The sequence below is a fragment of the Chanodichthys erythropterus genome, chromosome 16, assembly GCF_024489055.1.
Source record: "Chanodichthys erythropterus isolate Z2021 chromosome 16, ASM2448905v1, whole genome shotgun sequence".
Taxonomy (NCBI): Eukaryota; Metazoa; Chordata; class Actinopteri; order Cypriniformes; family Xenocyprididae; genus Chanodichthys; species Chanodichthys erythropterus.
The window spans coordinates 16,998,358-17,025,560 of record NC_090236.1 but is presented as its reverse complement, the minus strand read 5'-3'; the positions used below and the strand labels follow the sequence as shown (position 1 = coordinate 17,025,560).

The 27,203-nt window shown below is 40.2% G+C and overlaps 1 protein-coding gene across 1 annotated transcript; it reads right to left on the bottom strand.

Moving 5' to 3' along the window:
- Positions 1-1,621: 1,621 nt before the first annotated feature.
- On the bottom strand, positions 1,622-26,868 carry mmp16b (matrix metallopeptidase 16b (membrane-inserted)). Its single transcript, XM_067362534.1, has 9 exons — positions 26,750-26,868; positions 21,601-21,720; positions 10,152-10,456; positions 6,861-7,022; positions 5,954-6,171; positions 5,736-5,874; positions 5,081-5,231; positions 4,883-4,998; positions 1,622-1,986 (listed from the first exon to the last, which is right to left on the bottom strand). The coding sequence occupies exons 1-9, from the start codon at positions 26,851-26,853 to the stop codon at positions 1,622-1,624; spliced, it is 1,680 nt and encodes a 559-aa protein (XP_067218635.1). The 5' UTR covers positions 26,854-26,868.
- Positions 26,869-27,203: the final 335 nt, after the last annotated feature.

Sequence of the window (27,203 nt, the reverse complement as noted above, 5' to 3'; positions counted from 1 at the left end):
AATGGTTGACATTTAAGGAATTAATTTGATTAATTCTAACTTAATTCTAATTGTTGAATTTAATGAATAATATTGCTTGTAATCTGTTGCCAAAATTTTATTGAGTAGATATAGCGTATTACTTTTTACAGTGTAGAAGTTAAAAGTAACTAATATAAAGGTAAATTTATAAAATAATTTAAACTCAAATCAATATTGTTCTGTCTTTGTATTTATATATTTCATGTTACTTTTGTGAAAAAGTAACTGAAAAAAAATCAGAAGAGACAAAACAACAAAGCAACAAACTAGTAGAATCCACAAAAAACAACACTGCTGTTGACAACATGTGTGAGTGAATTAAAAGATACCCGCATCTATTGTTTAAAAGATACAAAGATATTTTTATCAGTCATAACATGCATGTGTTGAACCGCCTTGCTATCAAATGGAATATGGCTTTACGATGAGCTTTATAGGCACGTCTAAACTGAAGTGGACTTTACACTGCAAAGAAAACATTATGGGTTGTTTTTCAAACACGGCCAACAGAAGATACATAAGTGGCTCTGATGCAGCATTTCATTTACTGAACCAACGCCCAAAGCTAAACTTACCCAAAACCTTAGCACTACTCTCTTACTGCCTTGCAAGCACAAGTATTTCCTTCAGGAAATGCGAATATAGTCTACATACTTCATTGCAAACTTAAGTAATATTTTGTTGATAATCTATTGTTCCTTAAGAACATCAGGACGGTTCATTAGGAATTTCTGCTAAACTGTATCCTTCTGTTTAAAAATTCTCTACAATTTGATTGGAAGCACTTAACTAAAAGTCTCATTTTCTATGCTGCTGCTTGAAGTCTGGAAAATGCAGCAGTACAGAACATGGACAGCAGTCATTCACTCATTATCTTTTCAACAGTCAGTGGCACTTTAAATTGTACTGCAAGTTTCCATCAATCAGCAGTGCTTCAAAAGAACGGTGAGGAACATAGGAAGTAATGGAAAGGAGTCACATTCACATAGGCACATGTACACTAACATACAGAAAAATAAAATCAATATGTGATTAAGGCATTCGACGAAATATTGCATGTAGCCCCGATGTTATATGTCAAGGTCCATCTGATTTCCAAGCAAACAGATCCCATATATTCTGCAGATGAATGCAGCCAAATGGAACTCAAATAATAATCGATAAGCGAGTCATCTCAGGATATCTCATGTGAATGAAGCAATCCTCTTTGGAGACTAAGGGCATATTTGGTTTGGGTATCAGTTTTTCAACACAAGCAAGTATTTCGGAGTGACAGGTGAGTTCGCATGTTAGAGTATCGAGATCAGCAGTCTGAAGATAAATAATTCTTGAGTTAATTGAAAAGTTGATAATTATGGTTTGTAGAGTAACAGTTTACTCAAGTATAGGACTCTGGGAAGCAAAATGGCCACCCAAAGCCAGAGAGAGTTCCAAAACCATACAAAAACAATACACTGCCACCTTCAAAGGCTGACAATTGGAGAAGGAAGTTGGCATGCTGTTCATTTATGTCGTCCTTCACTTCTGCCAATTACTTTGACCTTTGAGGGGATTTTTAAGACAGAAATAGTACTAGCAGTGGAAGTGGGACCTTAATTTCTCAGACCCACTCCTGCATGGATCGCTTGCAGTACAGTATGTGGCGCTGCGTATCCTTCCTCTTGAAGCGGAACACGGTGTAAAGCAGCACCATCATGCACAGGGCCAAGACGCAGGGGATGGCAATGGCCACCGCTTTCTCTGCTCCACCGCTGCTCTCCAGCTTGAGCACGATATCAACGTCATCATGCTCATATTGTGGTGGTTCCTCTTCTTGTGGGGAGCTCCAGTCCCAGTCGGGGTCGGCGGGCAAACCATCACAGCCCATAAAATCCCGCAGGATAGACCTAGGGTAGCCTGGCTCCACTCTCAGTCGCTGGTTGTTGAACTTCCAATACTCCTTCCCCTTGTAGAAGTATGTAAATCCTTAGGGAAGAAAGAAGATAGCTCATATGTTATTTCACCCAACCCAATCATTGCTTGTCCAGTGATTTTGGGTAATAAAACAGTGTAATTAAAAGTCAATTATTTGTCATTATATTATATTAAATTGAAAATTTGATGATTTTTAGAATGTACCATGGTACTCCAAGAGTACCATTTTGTTATCAGAGTTGAAATGATTTTGACACTATTGGTTCAATTATGAGGAACTAGAAGTAGAAGTAGAAGTAGAAGCAGAAGTTATAAATCACCCAAATGATGCCTAGAACTGGTTGTTCCTCAAATACTCATAGAGATTGTTGAGAGAAGCCACAGTGAGGCCAATTATCACACTGAAGAAGCTCAGGGATCAGGTAAGGACTCACTATACTTGCACAGAGTGCAGACATCATACACTAGTTTAGAGAAACTTCTCTTCTGCCAGTTGACACCAACACAAACTCTGAAGCTCAGCACCTTAGAGTGAGCCAATTACATAAACCCTGAACCTCTGAAGGGATTCTAGTTTGGAAAGAGTTTTGGAGCATTTCTGAAATACAAGTCTAATTCACGTGGCTCAACAAAATACAAACCCAATTCCAAAAAAGTTGGGACACTGTACAAATTGTGAATAAAAAAAGAATGCAATAATTTACAAATCTCATAAACCTATATTTTATTCACAATAGAATATAGATAACATATCAAATGTTGAAAGTGAGACATTTTGAAATGTCATGCCAAATATTGGCTCATTTTGGATTTCATGAGAGCTACACATTCCAAAAAAGTTGGGACAGGTAGCAATAAGAGGCCGGAAAAGTTAAATGTACATATAAGGAACAGCTGGAGGACCAATTTGCAACTTATTAGGTCAATTGGCAACATGATTGGGTATAAAAAGAGCCTCTCAGAGTGGCAGTGTCTCTCAGAAGTCAAGATGGGCAGAGGATCACCAATTTCCCCAATGCTGCGATGAAAAATAGTGGAGCAATATCAGAAGAATTTGAAGTTATCATCATCTACAGTGCATAATATCATCCAAAGATTCAGAGAATCTGGAACAATCTCTGTGCATAAGGGTCAAGGCCGGAAAACCATACTGGATGCCCTTGATCTTCGGGCCCTTAAACGGCACTGCATCACATACAGGAATGCTACTGTAATGGAAATCACAACATGGGCTCAGGAATACTTCCAGAAAACATTGTCGGTGAACACAATCCACCATGCCATTCGCCGTTGCTGGCTAAAACTCTATAGGTCAAAAAAGAAGCCATATCTAAACATGATCCAGAAGCGCAGGTGTTTTCTCTAGGCCTAGGCTCATTTAAAATTGACTGTGGCAAAGTGGAAAACTGTTCTGAGGTCAGACGAATCAAAATTTGAAGTTCTTTTTGGAAAACTAGGACGCCATGTCATCCGGACTAAAGAGGACAAGGACAACCCAAGTTGTTATCAGCGCTCAGTTCAGAAGCCTGCATCTCTGATGGTATGGGGTTGCATGAGTGCATGTGGCATGGGCAGCTACAAATCTGGAAAGGCACCATCAATGCTGAAAGGTATATCCAAGTTCTAGAACAACATATGCTCCCATCCAGATGTCGTCTCTTTCAGGGAAGACCTTGCATTTTCCAACATGACAATGCCAGACCACATACTGCATCAATTATAACATCATGGCTGCGTAGAAGAAGGATCTGGGTACTGAAATGGCCAGCCTGCAGTCCAGATCTTTCACCCATAGAAAACATTTGGCGCATCATAAAGAGGAAGATCTGACAAAGATGACCTAAGACAGTTGAGGAACTAGAAGCCTGTATTAGACAAGAATGGGACAACATTCCTATTCCTAAATTTGAGCAACTTGTCTCCTCAGTCCCCAGATGTTTGCAGACTGTTATAAAAAGAGGGGATGCCACACAGTGGTAAACATGGCCTTGTCCCAACTTTTTTGAGATGTGTTGATGCTATGAAATTTAAAATCAACTTATTTTTCCCTTAAAAATGATAAATTTTCTCAGTTTAAACATTTGATATGTCATCTATGTTGTATTCTGAATAAAATATTGAAATTTGAAACTTCCACATCAATGCATTCTGTTTTTATTCACAATTTGTACAGTGTCCCAACTTTTTTTGGAATTGGGTTTGTATTTATATTTGGGGTAAGGTGACCAGACGTCCTTTTTCTGTCCCAGTTTTTGATTTCCTGTCTCTGACTGGAGCTGTCCCCAGAAATGTCCCCATTTTTCAGCATGTTTAAAAACCCTGCAAATACACTGCAAAAACACTTACCATCAAAGCCTGCCAAGTACTAGAACAATCATGTAGTGATTATTTTCACCAACAGAGGGGGCTGCAAGCTAAACTGATATCGTGGTCGCACGCTACTACTTTAGCCATGAAGAACTGAGCCCAGGCTGAGCAGAGAGCTATTATGTTGGCTGCGTACGAAATCTTAAAAATGCTGGCTTCGGAGTTTGACCCACAAACAACACAATAATCATTATAATATAAATTATTGAACTAGGAAATTCCCAGTTTCAGAAACCTTAATGTGTGGATTTATTTACACAATACAGAATATATCACTTTGTAATTAAAAATATATATTATATAAAAATAAAATAATATTTTTTGGCCTTTTTCCATTTTTACTTACAAGAGTAGGCTATAAAATGCAGGCATATACAAACTTTTATCACCCACATAAAAATTCACAGCTCAATGTGTCTGGGCATATGTACACCAATGAAAACACAATTATGGCACTTAAAAATAATTACTTTTGATTTCCAGTAACTCAATAACTATATTTTAAAGCTAGATTTGTAATATGAACAAATTGGCTTGGAGTCTTTTCGAAGGTACTGCACAGTTCATTTCAATGTCCTACCATTGGCTTTGTCCACAAAGGCTCCCTGTGGAGAGTCTGGGATGCCTTTCCACACAGTAATTGGTTTTGGATATCCAGGGTCCATGGTCCTCATGTCCTCATTGTACCTCCAATACCTGTAACAGTAGACATAGAAATAAAAATCAGTGAAGGCAGTATTTACTGGGTCCCATTGTGACTGGAAGCTATAAAACTGACCTATCCCCTTTGAAGAAGTAGGTTTTGGCCACATCTTCCCACCAAACAGCTGTTTCAATGCTCTGCGTGGGCATTCCATTGCCAAAAAGAGAAATGTCCTGAGGATATGTGGGCTGCAGAGTTGTATCCTTAAACACCCAGAACCGGTTGCCTTCAGAAATCCAGAGAAATGGAAAAGAAGTGTTTAAAAAGATGCATCTTCTGATGATGATAATAATATTAATAATTGGAATAACAATACAACTGATGACAACTATGGCTGCTTTATAAGAAAGTAAAAAAGGTAATTGTGAGCTTATATCTCACAATTCTGATGGGTTTTTTTTCTCAGAATTGTTTATTCCTCACAATTCAGACTTTATAAGTGTCAGTTTATATCTCACAATACTGAGAAAAACATTTGATATAAATTCGCAATTCTGACTTTTTTTTCTCAGAATTGGTATAAACTTGCAATTAGAAAGTCAGAATTGCAATATATAAACTCTGAATTCTGAGGGAAAAGTCAGAATTATGAGATAAAATGTCGAAATTACCTTGGTAGAAGCAAGCTTCCATAGTTTTAATAGACCCTAAAAGCTGAGGCCTTTTGTTTGAACATTCACATCTAAATTTAGGCTGTAAGATTTGAAAGTCAGAAGGTAAATCATCTTACCTTTGAAGAAGACAAACTTCCCCTCACTGTTTTCGTAGACAGCATCGATCTTGGGAGGCAGACCTCTCCAGAAGTAGCTAATTTGCATCGGGTATCCAGGCACCACAGAGTTATCTCGCACCCTCCAGAACCACTGATCCTAATAAGAGTGTACTGGTGTTAGGAAACGCACTATTTATACAGCACTAATTCTCACTGAAGCTGTTCATTATTCATACCTTGAAGACAAACAGCTCCTGTCGTAGGATTGCCAGAGTGTTGAAACCTCCATCACAGATGTTGGGTTTGGAATTGGGGTGGGCGGGTTTGGACTTCTGTGGAGGGCGATGAGGGCGACCCTGGCGGTCATGCTTTCTAGGGTCAGTAGGTGGGTGCAGGCGAGGAGGCGTAGCGGTCGTGAGCAATCGTGTTGGCTGAGGGTTTTTGTCTGGAGGACCTGCAGAAATAATGAATTCAGATCATAAATAAGAGTGTCAAGAAAAGGAAAAATCTCTTCAAGATCTAGTTGGAAACAAATGTGGCATATGTACACTTTGTTTTTAATGTGGTTGTTAAAAACTTTTATATCATTTTCAAGAATTTTTTTAGTGTGTTGGTATATGGTTGTTTGGGTATTATGGGTGTTTGCTGTGGTGTTGCTAGGTTGCTCTCAGTTGGAAGGTAGTTGCTATAATAACCTGGTAATAGCCTATAATAACCATTAATAACCTGGGCATCATGATATGGCTCTGCTTTATTGTTGGCCTTTTTATCATCTGCAAAGTCAAAATTCTAACATTGCTTGCTTAGAAAACTAACAGCAGACCCCTCCTCAATAAACCTCATGATTGAGGTCATTTTCATTTTGGGGTAGAGTTTTATTCAAATCCTTAACCCTAAGTATGATCAATAGTATAATTTTTGTTGTTGTTTACAATTGCTAGGACCCATTTCTTAATACTTAGGTCACTTTTGCAAAACTCTTCTCAAGGAAAACTGCCTTTAAAGAGTTTTGAAAAAGTGACTTAAGTATGGAGAAATGTGTCCTAGCGATTGAAAAAAAACAAAAAACAAAAACTTTAACAGTAATACTGTAAATAATTTTGTAGAAAACAGTGGATTATGGTAAAGGAGGTTTAAACGCACCATATATTTTCTGGATGCCCTGGAGATCATCATGAGGCAGTTTGAAGCTCTCAGTGTCCATATACTGATAGAATGGAGCCATTATAGCCGTAGGGTCATTAGAATGTTCCAGTCCCAAAGCATGACCAAGCTCATGGACTGCCACAAGGAACAGGTCATTACCTAAGGAGTATAAAACAACAGTGAAAATACAAACCCAGGATTTGCTTTGTTTTTTTTTTTTGTTGACACGCTTCTGTTCTTATTTATGAAAAGCATCTGTCGTCATGACTCACTACTCAAGTGCTCGACCTGAGATCCATCTTAATGTTGTAATGTACAAGTGTACGGTGTGTGGGCATGAAAGAAACAGTCGCATTGGAAACAGAATGCAAAACAGATCCCACATTTCTTTATATCATACAACAAAACTGGAAATATCTTTCATCCTGATGTAATGATGAATGAAGATGTTATGCAAGAAATCCTTCTCAGCAAAAGGATTGTTTTGAATGTTCACTTGTACTTTAACTGCTTAACAAATTGATACAATTTACCTACAGTATTATGTGCATACGTGTTGGTGCATTCTAATTACATTTACATTTAATTACCAATCTGTATTTACACTGTTAATTTGAAGTCTAACCATAACCCAAACCCTTACCCAAAACTCAACCCTTTATCCTAACCCTAACTCCAAAACGTAACATTCCTCAAACTCATAAGTAAATGTGAGAATTTTTCAGAACAACTAGTCTTGGTATTTATGTTAGTAGTTAAGGCCACCTAATGTAAAGTGTGACCAAAAGAGTAGTCTTATTTTTTGTTCCACTCACGAAACAAACTTATACTGGTGTAGAGCAACATGACGTGAGTAAATAAATAGAATTTTTGGGTAAACTATCTCTTTTTTGCACTTAATGTGAAGAGTCATCTTGTTATTTTCTCTGATCCCTCACAAAACATATCTAGTAAGAGTGAGTGAATGTTGTGGAGGCTTTCACCTCTAAATGACTCATCAAAAATAATCCCCTAATTGCTGTTTATTCTATATGCTGATGGCAATCAGCCTTGCCATAAAGAAATCCACACAGTGTTGTCCATATAAACTGTGGTGACTCTAATGAAGCCTTAAACCACGGCAAGCTATTATGCCAGGCACGTGCAACATCAGAGACAACAGCAAAACAAACAGCCGAAGAATGCAGGCGACGGTAAAAGTGCCTGTAGCGAATATAGTCGCAGCCATTCATTACTGTCTTGGCCGAGACATTTTGTGAAAGGAGATGAGCATCTTAAAAGCTCTCTGCATCCAGCCAGCCCAGGTAATTAAAGCTGAGTGCCTCTAAGTGCGGCTCGCAGTGAAGAGACAGATCTGATTACCTCTCATTTAATGGGCGCGACCATAACACAAATACTACATATCAAACAAAGCTGACACCTGAACATGAACACAAGCACACACACACTCAGTGTTGAATACCTTAAGAATCAACTGACCAATGATAGCATTGTTTATTTGCCTTGTTTTAGCCCCTGATTCCCTAAAGGAAATATGAAAATCATACAATGACTCAAAAATGTGCTGAGCACTATTTGCATGGCACAATTCCCCATCTTGCAAGCCAGTTTTAGGCAGCCGTTTATGGAGAATGCAGCAGATTACTGCGATCTGACAGACTTTATCAGGACTCTGCAACTTCAGTCCACCACTGTGATCTATTTTAAAAGTCAAAAGTGTGCTTGACTACATCACATGGATATATGTCTGGATATTTGACCACCATTTACTGCCGTGATCATAAAGTTTGAGAAATCTGTCTTTTCAGTCTATTCTAGTTTACTACATGATTTTAATTCTTCAACAGGGCAAAGTAATGGCAGTAAATGCAAAAATACATGAACAGAGATACCAATAAAAACAATGATCATTAGATTTGATTCATACCTGCTTGCAGAAAACATTTGTACAGATCTCAAATTAGCACAGAGCATACAAAATATAACGTTTATTTACACTGCCATTCAAAAAAGTTCTAATGTTAAAAAAATATTTCTGACTCCAAATAAAATGCTGTTTTTTTTTTTTTACTTTCTATTCATCAAAGAATCCTGAAAAAATGCATCATGGTTTAAACATAAATATTAACTGTTTTCAATCTTGAGCAGCAAATCAGCATTATAGAATGATTTCTGAAGGATTATGTGACTCTGAAGACTGAAGTAATGATAATGAAAATTCAACTTTGCAATCACAGGAATAAATTACATTTTTAAATATGTTAAAATAGAACACAGTTATTTTAAAGGGGACCTATTATGCCCTTGTGTAGTCTTGATTTTGTTTGTGGGGTCTACTAGGATAGGTTTTCATACTTGAATCTTAAAAAAAAAAAAAATTTACATTATTGCAGTACCTCTCTTCCCAGTCTGTCTGTAACACTCTGTTTAGTTCAGGTCTCTATTAAGTCCCTCCTCCCAGAAAGCATAATGTGCTCTGATTGGTTCGCTGGACCAGTGTGTTGTGATTGGTCAACCGTGTTTCGGAAATGCCCCGGCCCTTACCATAACCGCGAGTTTCAAGAAACTACTAACACAACTCAATCAGGCCTCACCCCCTTTTTTTGCATATGCCTTGACCGGGAATTATTTAAATGAGGAATTTTGTGATGTGTTCGCTCCTGGAAGAAAACTCAAGGCTACAATGGAGGAGTTTCAGGGAGTTCAGAAAGTGCTTATGTGAATGTTAAATTTGACTCTACATCTATGTTAACTTGAGGTCTGTAAAACAAAATTTGTACAGAATTCACTGCCATTACTCCGCCCTGCCAATGATAATCATAAATATGGCTGTAAAAGTATTGTTCATGATAACTATGCATCAACTAATGTTAACACTTAGAACTTTATTAGTGTTAACATATGACGTACTGTACTGATGGGTTCAGCACACTTAGTGGCTACATAAGCTGGTTGAGATTGCACTTAAATACCATGCACAGGTGGTGCAGCGGTTTAGTTAATTCTCCCCTTAGTATTTATGAAGCTACAAACAGCACAGTTTGTTCATTTCAGCATGTAAATTATAGCACTAATTACTTTAAGTGCGTCTTGTTTTGCAGAATTGCTGTTGGTTTTAGCTATTACACATCCTAAAGTCATTTATTTTGTAGTGGTGCTTGTGAAAGTCTCCAGATTTCATTAACGATTTAGCTGCTCTGTCACATTCGCATTCCTGCTGAAACTGCAACTTCATTTGTTTGTTAATTGTTGGAATTAAAAATGTGGCCTAACCTGCCGTTCTCTCACCATCATGGTTTGGGTTGCCCAGCGTCCAGGGTTCATCTGAGTCAAAGTGCGTGTCGCCCCCTATGCCCGGCCCTGGGAAATAAGCATGTGCCAGGAAGCCTCCTTCGCCATCAAAAGGAGAGCTGTCACCATGGAAACCAGAGGCAAATATGATGGTGATGTCGACGTCGCGTTTGCCGCTCTCCAGAGCGCTGTAGGGCACGGCCTCAAAGCGTAGTGGCGTGACGCCTTGCCATACATCAAACGCCCGCCGGATGGCCTCATGTGTTTCTCGTGCTCCGACTTTAGGTGTCACATTTTTAATGCTGAAAAACAAACAAACAGAAAAAAGCATTATTTAGCAATGGAGTTGATCTCTCTAGCACAAATTGAGACTAAGTCTGGAACAGCATGAAGGTGATAAAATTATTACAGAATTTTAATATTTGGCTGAACAATCCCCTTTAATTTCTTAAAAGATCTAAAAGATATGTTTGCAGTTTCTTTGAAATTACTTAAATTAACAATTAAATGATATATGAGTTAGACAAATTTAAGTTGTTTAGTGTAAAGTCTGCCAAAAAAAAAAAAACTAAATGCATCAGTATAATGTGCAATATTATGAAACCTAACTGCAACTTTTTATGTTATAATTATGATTGCTTGCAATTGCGAGTTTATATTTCACAATTTAGACTTTTTTTTTCTTGTGAGCTATTAAACCTATAATTGCAATAAATAAAGACAGCATTGCGAAATATATACTATCAACTTTTTTTTATACTCAACTTTCAATTCTGAGAAAAAAGCCCTAACTGTGAGATTACCTTTGTAGCTTATGTTATTTGATAATGAAAGCACAGACCAAATTTAAGCTGATGCAACTAGTTTTTCAATAAGTTGAGTAAATTTTAAGAAATCGTCTCAGGTTACGTATGTAACCATGGTTCCCTGAGAACAGGGAACGAGACTCTGCGCTGATTGCGCTTTGGGGAACGTCACGTGACCCAGGTGTCTGAAAGCAACTATCCAACAACTCCAATCCCTATTGGCCGGCGACAGCCTATGACGTCATACGGCGCGACCCGGAAGTATAAAGGGAGCGCCTGGAGAGACAGAAGACATCTATCGTCTTGAGGGACTGTTCTGCAGGCAGGCAACCCAAAACATTGCTGGAAAGCGCAGAGTCTCGTTCCCTGTTCTCAGGGAACCATGGTTACATACGTAACCTGAGACGTTCCCTTTCGAAAGGGAACTTCAACTCTGCGCTGATTGCGCTTTGGGGAATGATATACCCACGCCGCCATGCTTGAGGAGAGTGCATGCCAAATAATATGGCTGACAAACATCAAGCAGTTTCGAAGGAAACGCTTAGCAACTCACCCTCGGGTCACACCAGGCTGTCAGTGACAGCATTCCCTATGGCCAACAGCCCAAGCTGAGCCAACAGAGGCCTTCCAGAGATAGAAGGCCTACTAAGGCTGCTAGAGGCATCTGAAACCAACTTTTCCACAGACAAAGTGGTTTCTTTAAGGGAATGAGGCCAGGGAACCGAAGGGAACCCCGTCCAGTCACTAGAGGGGAACGAAGTACCCCTAATGCCACCAGGGAGGCCGACCTGGTCTGTCATAGGATAAACTTAGTTTTGGCCAACCCTGTCTGAGTACAGAATCTCCATAATGCATTCTTCATAGAAGAGAGCAGGTAAGAGTGACTGCAGAAAGGTAGAAGCAACTCAGACCCACGCGTAGAGATGGGCATCCTGGAGAGCAGAACTCAGCTGAGTGCTATGAACCCTCTTATTGAGGGGAGATAATCAACTCATCCTAGGATCTACTCAGTGCTTAATTAACGCACTGAGGAGGCTGTGCGCTAGAGAACCCTGATACAGGGGAGCACAAACCAGCCTGGGGCTGAATCTTAGGAGGAGGCCTGATGAGGCCTACCACCATGATCAGCTTAGGGAGCTAAGCACTATTACAACATAACCCCAAAGGGGAAGTGCAAAACTCACCTAACAGGTAGACCATGCAATGGGCACGTAGTCATGGAGGCCAAAGAGGAGCCTACAGCATGATAGTAACTATATGTGAAACAGAAGTATATTCAAAAAGTGGCCTGAAGGGGCCACCCTGAACACCTGTCTGGCTGCAGCAGACAGGCAACTTCAACGGCAGCAAGGGAGACTGCAAAGCGCCCGTATTATAATCTACCCAACACAATCCAACGAGCAGTGTACTCAGTAAAAGCACCTTTTTACTCTTTCAAGCAAGAGTAGTACAACATACGCCGACACATAGTCGAGGAAGGCCCGTGCGGGCCTATCACCTCAACAGACACGTGGGCATCAGCTCGTGGCAGTGTTCTTAGGCGCCGAAGAACGATAAATAACCGACACCAAGGAGGTTAAATATCATCTGGGCACCTGGCCAACCAGAAGTGTATATAAAGGTTCTCAGAGAGAAATACACATCAACATATACCACTATGTTGAAAAAGGGCGGCCCATAGGGCCTAGCAACCTTTAGACATATGGCATAAGTCCAGTGGCCATCTCTAGGAGCATGAATAGATCCACCTTAGACCTCTAGGTGGCTATTAGCTCAACTAGCGTAAGATCAGGCTCAGGGAGACGGATGCAGTTCAAACCAAACCTCAGTAAGGTTTAACCACAGCATACATCCTGAGGGGCTAGCCACTCAAGTACTCAGAAAAGCACCATAAATTCTCACAGCGAGAAGAGTACGCAGCTGAACTCCAAATGCTACACCAGAGGCCGAAAAGAGGCCTACCTTAGTAAACATATGGCATCAGCAAGCGGCTACCATAACCAGTCCACCCAAAAGCCATGTATTTAGCATTGAAACTTCCTCAGAAGAAATACATAGAACGCTGCCACCCAACGTGAACAGGCCTGATTAGGGCCTATCCGTCGAGGTGGGGCGTGGCCTTTTAAGGTGGTCAGGTTTTTCCAAAGCAGGTTTTTCCAAAACTAAAAAGGAGGCCTAATGGGGCCTACAATCTCAGCGACAAGTGGCGTTCAGCAACTGTTGAAATGAAACACAGACTGTGCCAGCCTGTGAACTAGAAAAGAGGCCTGTTGGGGCCTACCATTCTAATGACACATGGCTTCAGCCCGTGAAATGCTGTACACTATGTGAGCAAACTATGATCAGCTAACAGCACTTGTTATAAAAACAATTGCTAACTAGAAGGAGGCTAAATAACCATAAGAGCCTACGACCAAAGTTATGTGCAATATAGCTGTTAACAAGATCACAAAAAGGGAGCTAATACAAACCAGCTTTTCTCAAAAAGTGGTTCTATAATACCCTGAGTATGCAATCCAACAGGTGATGCACTCACTAACACCAATAAACCTACTAATGGGGAATATAGGTCACCAGTGTCTCCCATAGCGGCTACATAAAAAAGCCTGCTATTATGGGAACAGGTGCTAACCTGTAGCAGCATAAGTAAGCTCACATATGATGTAGGGCAAAAGTCTAGAACTTCAAAGCAAATGCAGCGCTTTGATGTATATGCTGTTTTCAAAGAGGAAAATAATTCTCTCCATACAGATTCTCAAATCTGTACTGAGCCATAGAGGACGAATGCTAAACCCTAGCAACGTCAACTCAAACTTGATTAGAGAAACAAGTGGCTCAGAGGAAAAAAAACATTTTCCCTAGCATAAAAGTTCTAGACAGTGGGGCCTTGCACACACAGCATGACTTATCTACGCAAAGATAAGGGCCTACCACCTGAGATAACAGCATCAGGGAGTCTAAAAAACAGTCTACAACCTAGCTGTTAAAACTCAACAATTGCACCTACATAGTAAGGGGATAATGGGCATACGGCCTGACAACTCCCTCGGGAGGAGACCAGATCTAGGAACTATACAACCTGACAAGGGATAGTATACATAGGGTTATACGCAAATAACACACCTAACCTAGCTCTAGCCTGGCCGCTAAGCTACAGGCCTTCTTACAGGGCCACAAGCCTAGTGAAGCCTGGGCTTCACCTTCAAATCTCATGGAAAGAGAAAGAAAACGAAGCTCACAAGCAAACGATGTCAGGCGGACAATTAAGGCAGACCTAAACATGCATAATAACTGAAGTGACGAGTGCTAACTCAAACTATCCTAGAACACAGCAGATGAGAAGCTACTTCTAAACAACAGGCGGCTAAGAGGCAGCCATTTTGCCGCATTCACACTAGCCAGCCTATCAACTTCAGATTGCCCAAAAAAACCCTACTTTTTCCTGACTGCATGCCCAGAAAACTATACAGGAAAGTAAGGTCTTATTTTAAACAAATAAAATATAGAACCCCCCTGCGGCTCAAAGACCAAAGACTCCTAATGCTCCTTTTTTACATAAAAAGGATGGAATCCAAGGCTCTTTTAAGCCTAAAAGATCCTCTTACTATCAAACAGAAACAGCGGGCTGACATGAATAATCACTATGGGCCCAGCCATCAGTCTGACCATAAGAAGCATCTGAGCATGAATATGTCTATATACATATACGCATGCATATGCAATAAAGAAGAAGAGGAGAGGGTAGATATAAATCGCCCTATGTAGCTGGGGGATCGATACAAACGCAACAGTGTTTACAATCGATCACCCACCTCACTCTTGCTTCTTCCTCCTTCCGTCTGTCTGGGTTCAGATACAAATCTGGACGGCTAGGGGTTTTTCCATGCCCTCCCGATCTCAAATGAGGAGATCAGAAGGGAATGGAAAGTCATGGAAGCCGCTGCATTAATGGACAGAAAGGAACCGCTCGTCGAGCCATCCGCGCGCCTTATTGCCTCAGCAAACGGGGCCAGAACCATAAGGCACAGATGCAGACACTTCTTCCCTCGGGAAGAGTGTCAAATGAGAACGGAGCGTCCCGAAAAGGGAGACACTCACAGTAAACAACAGACAAACACAGACAGCGCCCTCAAGCACTGTGTATGCTCGCTCCTCTCCAGACAGAAAAACACCCAGAAAATGTGAATATAAGTGTCAAACCCGGGGACACGAATAAACACATCCTCTTGAACGTTAGTAAGGCATATAATAAACCCTACCGGAGTTGGAATAGTCGTAATCATACAGAACAGGACCGAAAGACGAAAAGATGTCTTCTGTCTCTCCAGGCGCTCCCTTTATACTTCCGGGTCGCACCGTATGATGTCATAGGCTGTCGCCGGCCAATAGGGATTGGAATTGTTGGATAGTTGCTTTCAGACACCTGGGTCACGTGACGTTCCCCAAAGCGCAAACAGCGCAGAGTTGAAGTTCCCTTTCGAAAGGGAACTGAAAAAAGCTGGTAAAAGCTGTGCGAGTAAAACTCACTTCCCTGGCCTCAAGAGGCGCACTAGCGTCAGACTTTAGAGGTTGCAATCTTTAGCGTCCTTGTTAGCATGCCCCCCTCCCATGCCAGAGACACTGGTTCGAATCCCGCTCAGAGGGGTGCGAGTAGAAAGATAATCACATTGGTACTGTGACCTGGATGGGAGTGAGGTTTAGGGGGGGTGAGTGTAACGGAGGCCAGCTAGTAAGAGCTGTGCTTGTAAACCTCACTCCCCTGGCCTCAAGAGGCACACTAGCGACAGAAGCTAGAGGCTGCAGTCTGTAGCATCCTTGTTAGTGCAACCCACTTCCCATGCCAGAGATGCCGGTTTGCCAGTTTTTTTCACTTTACTTATTTAGTCATATTTTATCCATATAAAAATCTAGTCTTAATTTAAATTTTATTAAAGGGTAAAGGGTTATGTTTGCAGCTTCTTCTGGTACCAGGGAGTTGGTCTCTACTAGAGTGTCTCTATTATCTTTAGCATATCTTCGTTTCATGTGTGCTATTAATGGGCTGTTTTGGGATTGTGTCTGTGTGAGATTTTTTTTTTTTTTTTTTTTTTTTCAGTTTAATCAGATATTAACATCAAAACATTCCCCCTGATCGAAATCCACCACTATAAACTGTCATGGTAAAAGACCCTCACCATTATGATTTGTTAATATCACAGAAAAGACAGAGCATTTTCATTTCCAAAGTGAATTTCACTGACTGCCCTTAGACTGGCATCTTTGCTGAATTCCCCACATTGAAGTCTTTATCTTCCTCTAACAGACTGAAAGGCCCTGAAAATTCAGCTGACTTTTCTCTATAGAGGCCAGTCACTCACTGCCAAGCCTGTCTTCATTTACATTCCATTTGCATAGGTGGCCCATCAATTAAAAAAAGCAGGATTTGAATAAATCATTTCCGTTATCGCCTGCTGTAACAGGGAAAGTCTAAATTGAGGTGAGAGAACACTCTATTTCCTCTGAGCCCTTTAGAAGGTAATCTTCAGGGAATTCAAATATGTTTCTTGAAGGTTAAAGAGTGAATGCTGGAGGTTATTATATGCTTGGCTATGTCTTCATTGCAGTGCAGGATATTTAGGATTGCAGAGACGGGACAATTTAAGGGACATCAGCTGTTCCAACCTATTAGGTGTTGGTTGATCAAGCTAAGGTTTGGTACACTGTTCATCATCTATATTAAATATCAAATCTTAGTGGACATCTAGGCCAGTATTTACACAAAGCATCAGCCAACATCTAAACAGGAAGTGACATCAACCAAAGTGAAGAGCACTTGAGGAAAGTAGACTCAAACAATAGTAACCTAACCTTTTAGCCTTAACTTGACCTAAAGTTACAGTCCGCCTATTTTAAGTGATTCCTGAGGAAACTATTCTGGAAATATTGTTGCTTTCGGGCAGCAACCTTCTTTCTCCATATTTTGTAGTTTTTTTTTTCTTCATAAATCATTACTATTGGTCACACTTTACATCTGTTTGTGGGTTTTTCAAATATTTAAACAATGAAATGTATTAAAAAGAGCTTGTGACTAAAATTGTGACTATATCCAATTCCATTGGTTCCTCAAACTGTCAGTAAAACCTCATAACTTTGGTACGGCTTGGTATGGCTCACTTTTTGGCGCTTTTCCACTGCATGATACAGCTCGGTACAGCATGGTACGGCTTGCTTAAATAGGAACACCTCGGTGGAGGTTCCAAGCATGCCTTATCGATACTAAATGTGACGTGTAAACAATGCAGATCACTGATTGGTCAGAGACAATCGTCACTACCAGCATCATTGGATTTAAAACACGAGACACCAAACCCACTAAATAGTCAGTAACAGCAAGGGATGCACTGATACCAAGCTCATGTACATGTACTTGTACTTGTACTTGTACTCGTAAAAACACCCCAGATACCGAAGACCTCACGTGACGTAACTGACAGAATTTCCTGTGCACAGACACTGACGGCAGCAGCAGAAACAATGTCAGCCTCAGAGGTGTGGAAATACTTAAAAATGAATGATGACAACACACACATTGCGAACTGCATGCATTCAATCACAATTCGTTATCGATCAGTGAAGGCGGGAAAGGCAGAATCGCCTGAATGGTACAAACCAGGAGCGCTCCCTCACACGCGCGCACGCTCTCTCTTTCTTGCGCACGATCAGTTCTCCTTGTGCCTGAATGGTCAAATGCACACATAGTTGTCAAAATGACCATCGTGTGGAGTATCTCACGTAAATACAGTCGGTTATGGCTTAAGTGGACGTAAACATTTGGGTGAAAACAGGTTATGTATTAGCATCCATGGATTCAGTTCTGTCTTCAGGAAACCATTTGTTATGAAGCATGTAAGTATAGACAGGAGGAAGGATACACATGACCTATGCGTTTTTTGTCTTGGTGAGGAACATGCACATTCTGTTCTTGAAGGGGCAGAATACACACACTGTGAGAGCTTTTCCATGAAAAAGCTCAGATCATGCTTGTCCCTTTTCTCAAGGGTATTAGGAAAGGCATCTGTGCCCTGTGGATTGGGACCTGCTGCAGCTGAGGCCCAGTGGAGACTGAGATCCTGGGGCTCGCAGGTCGAGCTGTCAGAGGATTTCAAGCAAGATATGTGTGACAAACAGGGGGAGCCAAGAGCCATGGGAATGGTGTGCCACACCAGTCTCGAGTCTCATGGAGGAGCTCCGGAAGGATATAAGGAGGAGTGATGACAGTGAAGGACAAGAGAGGACCGGGCCTGGACTATTTATGTTGTTGTTTTATTATGTTTTTATTATGTTTATTATGCGCCAATCGTCCATGAGGGGCTGCCGCTTTACTTTCAATACATTTTGCCGGTTCCCATCTCCTTCTTCCCTAAGCCTTTAAAATCGTTACATCGGTGCCGAAACTTGGGCGGGGCAGAGTCTGTCGCCATGGACGCCCAAGGCGGTGGGCTGGAGTGACTTGACGGAGGGACGGATAAACTTGGGGAAACAGGGGAATCACTGCCAGCTGCCCAAAGCCATCCATCAGGCATCAAAGAGCTAATCCATCAGGCGTCAAAGAGCACATCTGTTGAGATGGTGGTTGATAAGTTCAAAGAGGTGACTGCACAGTTTGCAGCTTATAAGAGATTAATACCGTGCCGATCCAGGTCTGCGCCTCAAATCATGGGGGACCCTGGGCCGTCTGGTTCTGCAGACCACAGACAAGCCCAGAGGCAGAGTGTTGCCACTCGGGTTCATCCTCCCATGAGAAGCAGGACACAAAAGAGGCAGGACTTGAAGAAAGCCAAGAAGGTTTTGAGGGAGGTTATTGAAGCTAAGAGTGCGGGCAATAAAAATCCTCCCTGTGCTAAAGGGAAATAACATGTCCCTTCCTTCCCGCATCCTTCTGGGTCCTTCCCAGCTTCTGCTCCTCCTGTAAATGGTGACTTCCATGCTTTCACAATGGGCCCTGAACTGAACCTATGATGTTATAGTGGAATTTGTGTCTCTGACTCATCTTGCTATTCTGATGGGAAGAAGCCTGTTTGTGTAGGTTTGGAAGATGCACTCTCGCTCTAAGCAGACATTTTTGTCAAGGCTGCGCAGTAATATCAATCAGACAGGCTCTCTTCGCTCACAGCGACATCAAGTATGTCGGCCCTCAATGGGCCGCTGTGATAACTGTCTTTTAGGTTGAGTGTGTCTGTCATCTTCTATTTCTAGAGAATAGTTCTGTTGGGCCTCTGCTCACCTGAGCCATGGCTGGAAAGTGACATCAAGTGTGTCAGCCCTCCATGGGCCGCTGTGATGACCATTTTTTTAGCTTGAGTGTGCTGGTCTCCTCTCTTTCTAGAGAGTAGTTTTGTTAAGGCCTCCGCTCACCTGAGCATGCGATTAGACAGCAATATCAATAAGTGTGTCGCTCTCTCTTGGGCCACTGTGATAATCTGTCTTTGTATGGTTGGCCTCCTCTTATTGTAGAGTGTCCTTTGCATGAGGCCTCCGCTCATCATAACTCAAGCTAAGCATTGCTATCATGTGTATCGGCTATTTATGAGCCGCTGTGAGCTGTCTTTAAGATTTGAGCTTGGTTGGCCTCATCTCAGGCCTCCACTCTCTGGAGCCCATCTAGATGGTGACATCAAGTGTGTTGGCTCTTTTTTGGACCGCTGTGACAAGCTGTCTTTAAAGTAAGTGTATTTTGGCCTCCTCTCACCATGAGATTTGTATTATTTAGGCCTCCCCTGTTGTAAAAAACAGCACATGCTGGTTAGGTATGTTTTGAAGCATGGCAGCTGGTTTAAGCTGGCCCTCAGTTGGCCCTTGGCTGGTCATGAGCTGGTTTAAGCTGGTCAAGTGCTGGTTCTAAGCAACTAGATCCAGCTCAGGACCAGCTTAAACTATCTCATGACCAACTAAGGACCAGTATAAGCCACCTCAAACCAGATTCCATGCTTCAAAACATACTTAACCAGCATATGCTGTTTTTTTCAACAGGGTCCACTCTCCTCATCTCCAGATGGACAGTGATATCAAGTGTGTCAGCCCTATGTGGGCCACTGTGATAAGCTGTCCTTAAGGTTGAGCATAGTTTGGCCTCCTCTCATTCTGGAGGTCATTCTGTTTAGGCCTTCACTCTCCTGAGCTCTGTTCAGGTAGTGACATCATGGCTCTCCTAGCCGCCTGGATAAGCTGCCTTTAAGGCTGGGCGTACTTGGCCTCCTCTTGCTATAGAGAGTCATTCTGCTGTGGCCTCCACTCTCCTTGGGTCTATATAGACAGTGACATCAAGTATGTCAGCCCTTTGTAGGCCATATAAGCTGTCTTCCAAGTCTGAGCAAGCTTGGCCCCCTCTCATTCTAGAGAGTTGTTCTGCTGAGGCCTCTGCTCTTCTGAGCCCTGTTTAGGCAGTGATACCAAGAGGGATGGCTCTCTGTGGGCTGCCTTGGTAAACTGTCCTTTAGGGTGAGTATGGTTTGGAGTCCTCTTGTTTTAAAGTGTCATTCTGCTGAGGCCTCCACTCCCTTGAGCTCCGTCTTGACAATGACATTAAGTGTGCTGGCCTTCTATGATGTGATATTATCCAGAGGCATCTGCTTTGCATAGGACCCATCTCCGGCCCCTTAGTATATTTAGCCCAGAGATGCTGACTGTGAGTCAGGCAGGGTTGAGCTTTCAGCACAAGAACTTTAAGCCTTTGTTTTTACACCTCTATTTCCTTGAAGTTAATACCTGCTAGATGAAAAATCTGGCAGTACCAGACTGTTAAGCTCTGCCCCGGTAAGGAAGGATTAAAGACTTTCCTTGCATAGGGCGTGAAGCTTATGTTGTGGCCTTAGGGAATAGCATCACTGACAGTTCCGTGTTTAGACCTGACTGAGGTATTGGTCTCCAGCATATAAGTCTGCTGAGCCTTTCTTTGTGCTTGTCATAGGCATTTAGGCAGTTATTCCCTCAGCATGGCGGAGTAGGTAGCTTATTCCCCAAAGTGTCTTTGGACGTAGTGCAAGTTTTCATTCTAAAAGGGAATGTCTCAGGTTATGCATGTAACCATGGTTCCCAGAGAAGGGGAATAAGACACTGCGTCTTGCTGCCATACTTCAGGCATAACTGGTCATGTCTCCTTCAGACAAAAGTGCTTATAATGCATATTCTAGTTGCCCTTTTATACTCATGATGACATTAGCAGTGACATCATGGTCTGTTGCAGGCCAACATCACTGTCGTGTTTGTTACACTTACTTCAAAGATCTTCATGTCGGAGGCCAAATCACTAACCCCCAATTGCATCCCGGGTGCAACAGCAAAATGCCTGCCCACTGCTCCATGTTTGTGTGTCCAAAGTTTGCAGTGTGTGTGTGTTCACTACTCTTAATGTGTGTGGACAAACTTGGATGGGTAAAATGCAGAGGACAAATTCTGAGTAATTTCATTATGGAAAATAAATACAATAAAAATAATAATGTAAAAAGGGTATACTATACATTTAAGACAACGTATTTAGATTGATGTAATAAATTTAGAGCTTTTTTTTATTTCACAGCTCTGTCAGTTAATGTCTGTGCTTTATTTATAGATCAAATTGTTAGATCATTCACACTAACAAAGACGTCATGTCTCTCTCTAACCTGTATGTGATGTGTGTGCGTTGCCACTTCTGTCCAGTTAGTGCATAGCGCTTCTTCCTGCGGGATCCAGTTACACCCTCAAGCTGGTCTGGTACCCCACATCTGGGTTTCTTCATCCAGCTAGAGGAGAAGGGAATAGGGGTGAGGTAATTTCTGCCCTTCATCATGTTAAAAAAAAAAAAAAAACTAGGTATACATATATATACACATATTGAAGTCAATGCATTATAGTGCTGGAGATGCTTAAAAAATATTTAATGCACAGACAGACATGTCTGTCACATTGTGGCTGTAATGAGTGCACAAAGATCAACAAAAACTGTCTTTATTAAATCCAAAAAAGGTAACAAAGAACACAGGAATCAGACCACAGGAATAAGTTTACCATAACCACACAAACATAAAGAGACTGAACACTGAATAAAGTTGAACTATAAGGGCTTAAATACACAGGAAGACTAATCAAATGAACTGGGAACAGGTGAGTACTTAATTAGAAACTATGACAACAGATGAGTTATTAGGACTAAACCAAATGATGACAATGAAAAATAAGAGTATGTTTACATGACAATGGTGTAAAAAAAAAAAAAAAAAAGGATTTTTGTATAGATGACAACACTGTCAAAACGATGCCCGTTCACATGGCTAAACAAAAATGACTAAAAACGTTATGCATGCCAGATCAGTAATTGGCAGTGTCACTTTGTAAAGAAAGACTATGTGTCTGCACACATACGCATTCTTTTACAGAGCACTCGCGCCAAACGTTCATGCCTATAGACTAAACGTAATATGTATGCAGATGCTGTCACCGTTTTCACAGATCCACATTTTTGTTGTTTACAAAAGCTTGCACTTTGAAACCCGTTTCAAACCCGTTTTCAGGCCCCCAAAATACGTGTAAATGAGTTTTCCGTTTTTAGTTGAAAACTGTGTTGTGTAAACTGTCTCTAAGACTAGACAGAACATCACAAGACAAGAACATGACAATAAAAAATTATCACAGACATTAAATATCACAGACATTCAGCACCAAATTATAGTAATCAAAATCACAATATCTGTAGCATCATGAAAAATTGCTCTTGAAACCCACTGTTGTCTTTCACAATAATCCTATTTTTTACTGCAAGTTACATAAGAGATGAAATTTCACAATAACAACTAACATTAATTAGCATTTGCAAACCTACTTACAAAGGATGTTTAGATAAAAGATAATATATTTATTTATATCACAGAATGTGAAAAACAAGGCCTTATCTTAATTATCAATAAACCAAAACACAAAGAGAATAAAAAGAACTGTTGAAAGTGAGAATGAAATTGACTGCAAGGTCAAACAGAGAGTGTTTATGCTCTATAACACTGTGCCGTTCTCCTCAAATAACTTACACAAGCAGTAGAAAATGTACTCAAAATATTTTAGATTGGAAAATGGCTTGTGGTGTCCAAGCTAAACATCAGAGACCAGGGTTGAAACATTCAGTCCAAAGGGAAAGTGATACATTTTAATTAATGACTCATTTCCAGGAAACTGTGTCATTTGTGTCCCATTTGTGTCCACATGACTTACTACAGATATAATTACCAGGGAAAACAGATAATGGATTTAGACATATTGTTTGATAGAGTTAATGTTTAGAGTTTTATGGACTTTTTGGAAAATCAGCCAATTTGCATCTTCTTATTCATCACCATTACAGTTTAATGGGGTTAAACAGAATATTTATTATAAAACTTTTACTGCAATAAAATATCAAGGTTTCAGTATTTTTTTCTTTCTGGCACCATAATAGGGAGTGAAGTCAACGTTTTTTGGACGACAGTACTTGGTTCATTATGTGCATGTCATTATGTTTGTGGTGTCATGATATTTTATATTTAAGACCATTTCTAGCTATATTTGTGTTGACCTTCAACTCAGTAACATTCAACCCTAAAACCTTTGTAATGTAACTGGGTGAAATAGCTGTTGCACAAGAGATGTTTGGTAATAGAAATGGGTCTTTTTTTTTCTCTCTTTTTTCGAATTCCAGACTTATTGTAACAGAGTTAAAAAAAAAAAAACAGTGCTTTAGGGTTAGGCTAATAAATAATAATGAAAAATAAAAAAACATGCACAGACAAATCCAAATTAAACCCTGTGGATCGTGACGACACATTGATGTCCTAAGACACAAAACGATCGGTTTGTGCGAAAAACCGAACAGTATTTATATAATTTTTTACCTCTAATCCGGTGTGTGAGGTCTGAACGCGCTCTGACAATGGAAGTAATCTCACTCATTGAAGTATAAGAGCGAGAGATCACTTCCGTCATCAGATCGCGTTTTCAGACCTCACACACTGGATGCTCAAAGCAGTTGGACATAGTGCTTCGGTTTCTCGCACAAACTTATCGTTTCATGTCTTAGGACATCAATGTGTCATCACGAGCCGCAGAGTTTAATTTGGATTTGTCTGTGTATGTTTTTTTTTTTTACTCTTATAGACGAAGTTCCCAAGTTGCCATGCATTATATGACTGACAGACCGTCACAAATCATCATTTGTGTTCTACTGAAGAAACAAAGTCACCTACATCTTGGATGCCCTGGGGGTAAGCAGATAAAAATCAAATTTTCATTTTTGGGCGAACTATCCCTTTAAGTGCGACGTTACCAGGTGCTGTCCATGGCGGTGTTGCTGAACTGGTTGATATCGATGGCTCAAGAATGGATAATTGACTCTATGCCGAGGCTGCTTCACTGTGTTATTTGAGAAAGTGGTGGTCTTTATAAAATAATCACTTCAGAAGTAGAAATTGCATTTATCTTGACTCATGGGATCTTATAAAAATAATACAAATTACAAACTAAATCTATATTGTAATTTGTCTATATTCTGAGGGCTCTATATTCCCATGAGTTTAAGGCGACCCTTATTTTAGAACATTATTTTAGAATGTATTAATTCCTTGGAGATGCGTCATGCAGCTGACAGATATGTAGGTATCGCGTATGTATAGTTTTTTCTTTTTTATACAAAATATCCACAAACTTGTTAACTGTTTCATGAATTTTATGATATATTCTGATTGTAAAATACGTGGAAGTGAATGTGTTTTGTCACATGACGAGTTAGCACCGCAATTCAGAGCTGTCGGATTTACGAAATGTTCCCTGAAATACATAAAAGTATGTAACTGGTGAACTGGGAGAAGAATAGAGTAAACTTTATTGTTTCATACACAATGTGTATCTGATGAATAAAACACTTCGTCAAATTATATAATTGAAAGCGTTATTATTGCACATTATTTTTCGCAAATCCGACAGCTCTGAATTGCGGTGTCAACTCGTCGCGTGACAAAACACATTCACTTCCACATATTTTACAGTCAGAAATAATGTAATAAACATCAGTGTATAGAATTTGATTTTTAACAAACTATAAATGTCTTTTTTATTTAGCCGAGTACTTCATTCGAATGTGTATTTAAATGTCTGAAACCTAAAATAAACCTGATGTGGTTGAAAGCACTGAATAGTTGTGATATGACAAGCGCTGAGCGCGTCTGTCTCTTGACATCTGAATTTAGCAGTGAATCTTTGCATTTTATTCTTTGTCATTCTCCTAACTGAACACTGGGTGTATTACAACTTCAGAATTATATTCGTATAGACTGTCAACAGTGAAAAGGTATAGCTTAGAGTGGTCCAGACCAAACTTACAAACAAATGACTTACAGAAGGTATACTTAACTATGGGCTTTTCGGGAAACACGTATTAGCGTTAAGGTATAATACAGCTTAAGGTATAATTTAAGAATGACATAGAGTTAAGAAGGTTTCGGGAAATCCAGCCCTGGAAAATATTATTTCCTTATCGAATTAAATGAAAAAAAAAAAAAAAAAATCAATGCAGCAATCAATTCAAAACACTCTATACGATCCCAGATGAAGAATAAGGGTCTTGTCTAGTGAAACGATCAGTCATTTTCTAAAAAAAAAGCTCTGCGATGCACCACACATTACATAATCACGTTGGAAAGGTAAGGAGTGACGTAGGCGGAAGTACCGAGCAAGTGTTTAGAAAGCGAACCTGCAAAGACTAAGTCAAACGGCTTTTACAAAAAAAAGGTAAAACAACAATGTCGTACAATTTTGAGTTTTTCACCCTATCGCAGTACTTCCGGCTACATCACGCGTGACCTTTCCAACGTGATTTCGTAATGTATGGCACGTTGCAGAGCTAGTGCAAGACGAGCATTTGTGGTTAAAAAGTATATACTTTTTTTTTTTTTTTTTTTTTTAGAAAATGACTGCTAGATAAGACTCTTATTTCTCGTCTGGGATCCTGTAGAGCCCTTTGAAGCTGCACTGAAACTGCAATTTGGACCTTCAACCCTTGAAATCCTTCAGCCACTGAAGTCCACTATGGAGAAAAAATGTAGAATGTTTTCCTCAAAAACCATAACTTCTTACCAACTGAAGAAAGAAAGACATATTGGATGACATGGGGGTGAGTAAATTATCAGGAAATTTTAATTCTGAAGAGAACTAATCCTTTAAATAGTGTACTTTGTAATTGTCACAAAAGGTAGTTTAATACACATGATGAAGAATCAGGTTCAAAAGTCTTTAATGAATAATCCACACAAAGAAACTCAGAAGAAGGTAGGCGGCGCAACAACCATCATACATAGACAATACCGGACAACTTACTAAAGAAACAACAGAACTTATATACTGAAAGCAAACAAAAGGAACTAATTAGGAAACAAATGACTAAACAAATGAGTAACCATAGTAAATAACAAAACTCAGGCAGGAAGAAAACACAGCTATGAAATACATAATTACATAACATAACTACATAACATTAATAATGTTAAATTAAACGTTTTACTCTAAAATATATTTAAATACATGACATACAGTACAAGTTTAAAAAAAATACATTTAAAGTATATTTTAGTTAGTTTTACTAAGTTTATTTTAGTATTTGTCAGTACATTCAACAAAATATGATATTGTATATCCGTAATAAGTACCCTTTTTAAAAGTGTACTTCATTTTCACAAAGGGTGTTTTGTTATAGTGTGTTGCTTCAGAGTAACAGGGGACACTTTACTGTATGTATGTGTGCGTAGCAGTACTCACTCTATAGTGTCCTTGTCTAGAGTCCCTGTGATGTTTAGTCCATACTTGTGCTGCATGGCAGCAATAGCAGAATGCATGGTTTGGGCTGATCGCAGGACGGCCATGTTAGGTTGTGTATGGTGGAGGTAGCCATACCTCTGTAACCACGCCTGCAAGAGACAGAACAGACATAACCTGAAAACATGTCCTCAGCTAAACCCCAAGGATCAGCTGTAGCTTGAACAACAAAACAATGAATAAGAAGCCAAACATGCTCTCACAAGGCTTGGAGGGAAGCATACATGTGTAGGGCTTCATTTTACCCTGATTCTCAGATGGTTTTGCTCGAGGAGGACCAAGATTTTATATTGGACACTGAGTGGTATAGCCCATCAAAATAACAACATTGTTTATCATACAAAAGTAACAAAAATGCCCTTAAAAGCAAACATCGCAACTGATTAATATTTCAATG

Coding starts and splice junctions, on each gene's coding strand:
- mmp16b (XM_067362534.1), bottom strand. CDS start 26,853: ATGGCCGTCCTGCGATCAGCCCAAACCATGCATTCTGCTATTGCTGCC. Junction 10,457..21,600: donor CGCACACACATCACATACAG/GTTAGAGAGAGA, acceptor TTTGTTTTTCAG/CATTAAAAATGTGACACCTA. Junction 4,999..5,080: donor TACTTCTTCAAAGGGGATAG/GTCAGTTTTATA, acceptor CTACTGTTACAG/GTATTGGAGGTACAATGAGG.